This window comes from Mandrillus leucophaeus, unplaced genomic scaffold (assembly GCF_000951045.1).
Source record: "Mandrillus leucophaeus isolate KB7577 unplaced genomic scaffold, Mleu.le_1.0 Scaffold6, whole genome shotgun sequence".
Taxonomy (NCBI): Eukaryota; Metazoa; Chordata; class Mammalia; order Primates; family Cercopithecidae; genus Mandrillus; species Mandrillus leucophaeus.
The window spans coordinates 173,587-177,894 of NW_012106474.1; the positions used below are offsets into that span (position 1 = coordinate 173,587).

General features: G+C 43.2%; 2 protein-coding genes across 3 annotated transcripts in view; one reads left to right on the plus strand and one right to left on the minus strand.

Moving 5' to 3' along the window:
* The window catches only part of YWHAE (tyrosine 3-monooxygenase/tryptophan 5-monooxygenase activation protein, epsilon), a 99,784-nt gene that overhangs the window by 21,792 nt on the left and 73,684 nt on the right, over positions 1-4,308 (plus strand). The window lies entirely within an intron of this gene.
* Positions 2,850-3,185, minus strand: LOC105553543 (protein GVQW1-like; the record flags this gene model as incomplete). The annotated part of the gene is given in 1 exon segment (XM_011999646.1): positions 2,850-3,185. A coding segment is annotated over 1 exon segment (336 nt), but the record flags the coding sequence as incomplete, so codon positions are not given.

Genomic DNA, 4,308 nt, shown 5'->3' on the forward strand with positions numbered 1-4,308 from the left:
GTGAGCCACCGCGCCTTTTTTTTTTTTTTTTTTTTTTTTTTTTAAGTCTAGGGTTTCGCCGCCGTTGCCCAGGCTGTTCTTGGAACTCCTGGACTCAAGCAGTCTGTCAAACTTGGCCTCCCAAAGTGCTGGGATTATAGACGTGAGCCACCACCTCAGGCTACCTTTGTCTTACTGAATGCTGTTAAGTTGCTAGGTTAGTGATGTAGTCATACAACTTTTTTTTTTTTTTGAGATGGATTTTGGTTGTCATCCAGGCTGGAGTGCAGTGGTGCGATCTTGGCTCACTGCAGCCTCCACCTCCTGGGCCCAAGTGATTCTCCTGCCTCGTCCTGCCGAGTAGCTGAGACTACAGACTTGGGCCTTCATGCCCGGCTAATTTTGTATTTTTAGTAGAGACGGAGTTTCACCACGTTGGCCAGGCTGGTCTTCAAATCCTGACCTTAGGTAGTCCTCCCGCCTCAGCCTCCCAAAGTGCTGGGATCACAGGCATGAGCCACTGCACTCGGCCAGATACAGTCATACAACTTTTAGGAGGGACAAAGGTTGGCATGTGATTCACAAATGTTGTTCCAGGTAGTTGGCTAGATAGCTGTCAAATGGAATCCATTAAGGAGTAGCAAAGAGCAGCAAGAAAAAGGGCTATTTTCACTACTACTTTTGAAATGGTTGGTTAACATTTTGAGAGAGATACATATACTCTTTTGAGACAAGGTCTTGTTCTGTTGGCCAGGCTTGGATTGCATTGGTGCAGTAACGATTCACTGCATCCTCAACCTCCCAGGCCCAAACGCTCATCCCATCTCAGTCTCCCACGTAGCTGGGCCCACAGCTGTGCACCACAGTACCTGGGTAATTTAAAATAACTTTTTTTTTCTCCCCCCCCCCGCGCCAAACCAGAGACAAGATCTCACTGTATTCCTCAGGCTGGGATGCAGTGTCACAGTTATGACTCACTGCAGCTTCGACCCCCTGGGCACCTCAGCATCCCTAGTAGCTGGGACTACAGAAGTATACCACCACTTGTGGCTAGTTTTTGTAGAGACAGGATTTTGCCATGTTGCCCAGACTGGTCTTGAACTCCCTAGCTCAAGATTCATGTGCCTCAGCCTCCCAAAGTTTTGGGATTACAGACGTGAGCCACCATGGCTGGTAAAAAAAAATTTTTTTGGTAGAGGCCTGGTCCCAGCGGATTGCCCAGGCTGATCTTGGACTCCTGAGCTCATGTGATCCTCCCACCAAGTAGCTGGTACTACCATGACCGGCTAATTAAAAAAATATTTTTTTGGTAGAGACGGGATCCCACTGTGTTGTCCAGTAACTCCTGGGTTCCAGCGATCCTCCCATTTTGGCCTCCCCAAAGTGCAGGGATTACAGGCATGAACCACTGCGCCCGGTCAGCTTGATATATTTAGGTATTGATATATCCAAATTGATGAATTGGGTTGCCAGCAGAACTTCATGGGTTGTGCTCTGACTAAATGTTAATGCTAATCATGGCCCTGAGAACAATTTCAGATGTTCATTTAAATTTATTAAAATTGTAGCAAGTAATAATTAAAGTCACCGTAATTTAACATCCAAATGAGTACATCTTGAAAAGACATACTAATGCATAAGCTAGAACAGCAGGCATAAACTGGGATTGTCCTGGGCAACAAACTTACCTTGTGGTCACCCTACTTAAGGCCATTTGTTACTAGATTTTCTCATTTAGACTCATAGAAAAGTTTCCTAAACTTTGTCCAACCTTTTATCACAGAGATATCTTAGATATAAGTCTCTAGAAGGTTGAATTTCATTTTTTTCCAAATGAAGTTAGCATTTGGCAGAACATAAGTCAAAGGAAAAGTGAAAATTTCCTCCTTCTAGCTCCCTCCTCCACAAATGGGAACGTTCTAGTTAAGGATGTGGTAGTTGCTGAAAATAGAGTTTGCTGGTATTCCAAATCCTCTGATGGTGTCAACACCTAGTGTGTTGGTTTTCTTATGGCTACCTTGAGCCAGTCCTGTGTTTAAAACTATAATAGACCAAGGTGTTGGTAGCAGTGTCCTAAGCTCAGAGCTTTCCCCACATACTTTTTTTTTTTTTTTTAGTTTTTGCAAGTCTCTTTCAAACCAAATACCCACATACAAATTTAAAGACTCACCCGTATCTTGTTACAACTGTTCTGTTCAGAACGCCAGACTGTGCAGTTCAGACCGTATGACCGTGATCCTGGCTTATGTCTTTTGAAATTTTAATCTTGAATTTATTGCCCTTTCAACAATCTATCATAGTAGCTGGACAGATCTGTTGTTGGTAGCTTGATTTGTGATCGGATCAGGATTTTGTCGAGCTAAAGCAATATGAAGTATGTTCAACTCTTCATATCTAAAGTTTGGAGGAGACGCATTACTGTAAGAGTTAGGACGGTATTTCATAATTTGGCAGATGTGGTGTATCTGCCATCCCAGAATGCACAGGAATCACTGGGTTCCTTATCTTTTGAATGGGGATTAGTGATGTCTTTCTTGCCTACTAGTTTACAGGGTGGCTATGAAAGTGTAATACTTGTCAGTACTATTTATTGTGAAACATTCTTTTCTAACGTGAAAGGTCAGATAAGTGTTTTTGTTACTGCTGTGCTAGGATTATATTAGGAGATGATAACCTACCTTTTTGAGTTATTCTTAGCAAGTGTACTCTGCTGGGCTTAGTTCTTATGTAAGATCTGCACAAAGAAATATTCTCAAAATCCTTAATCTTATATCTGTAAATTTGCATATCCAAAGTAAAGGTCGTCCAAATTATTCCCAAATAATAATGTTGTCCTGTTGAGCTGGTATATAGTTGTTTTGGTATTAATTTTAGATTAATAAGAGATTATTTCTCTTTAGCAAATGTAACACCTTTTGTCTGAATTTGGGATGAAAGCTTCTGTAGTATGAAAGTGTGGGCCGGGCGCGGTGGCTCACGCCTGTAATCCCAGCACTTTGGGAGGCTGAGTTGGGCTGATCACCCGAGGTCGGGAGTTCAAGACCAGCCTGACCAACACGGAGAAATCCCATCTATACTAAAAATACAAAATTAGCCAGATATGGTGGCAGGCGCCTGTAATCCCAGCTACTTGGGAGGCTGAGGCAGGAGAACCGCTTGAACCCGGGAGGCGGAGGTTGCAGTGAGCCAAGATCACGCCATTGCACTCCAGCCTGGGCAACAGGAGTGAAACTCCGTCTCAAAAAAAAAAAAAAAAAAAATTTTAATGTTAGTAGGGGCCAGGTGCAGTGGCTGATAATCCCTGTAATTCCAATACTTTGGGAGGCAGAGGCAGGAAGATCCCTTAAGCCCAAAAGTTTGAGACCAGCCTGGGCAACATAGTGAGACCCTGTTTCTACAAAAAGAAACAAAATTGACTTGGCCTAGTGGCATGCACCTGTAGTCTCAGCTACTTAGGAGACTAAGGTGGTAAGAGGTCTGGCTTGAGCCCGGGAGGTCGAGGTGCAGTGAGCCATGATAAGACCGCTGCACTCCCTCCTGGGTGACACAGTGAGACCCTGTCTCAAAAAGGAAAGAAGAAAGTTTTAGTGGGATTGATGACTTGTATTTGATTGTAATAGGTTTAATTGTAAAATAATTAGTTAAGATTTATGATAGGATTACCATGAAATTTTCAAGAACATTATTTGACCAGAAAATAATTGTTATTGTTGTATGATAGTTATGACAGTTTTTGTAGATTTTTAGAAACACGTTCATGAGTATGAAATACTTCATGCAGAATATATTGCTTAAGAAACATTAAAATATATTATTAAAGTATTGAAATTTTGGTGAGGGTTTCTTAGCTCATCAAAGAATTGAGGTAACTGTAATCTCATTACTTTTGGAGGCCAAGGTGGGAGGGTCATGTGAGGCCAGGAGTTTGAGACCAGCCTGAGCAACATTGCAACACCCCGTTTCTATTTAAAAAAAAAGAAAAAAAGGCTGGGTGTGGTGGCTCACGCCTGTAATCCTAGCAGTTTGGAAGGCTGAGGCGGGCGGATCACGAGGTCAGGAGTTGGAGACCAGCCTGACCAACAGGGTGAAACCTCGTCTCTACAAAAACAAAACAAAACAAAAATTAGCCGGTCCCAAGTGGTGGTGGCGTGTGCCTGTAATCCCAGCTACTCAGGAGACTGAGGCAGGAGAATCGCTTGAACTCAGAAGGTAGAGGCTGCAGAGAGCCAAGATTGTGCCTCTGCCGTCCAGCCTGGGAAACAGAGTAAGACAAGACTCTGTCCCTGCCCACGCTCCCCCCCCAAAAAAAATCCTTACCACTCTCAGCGA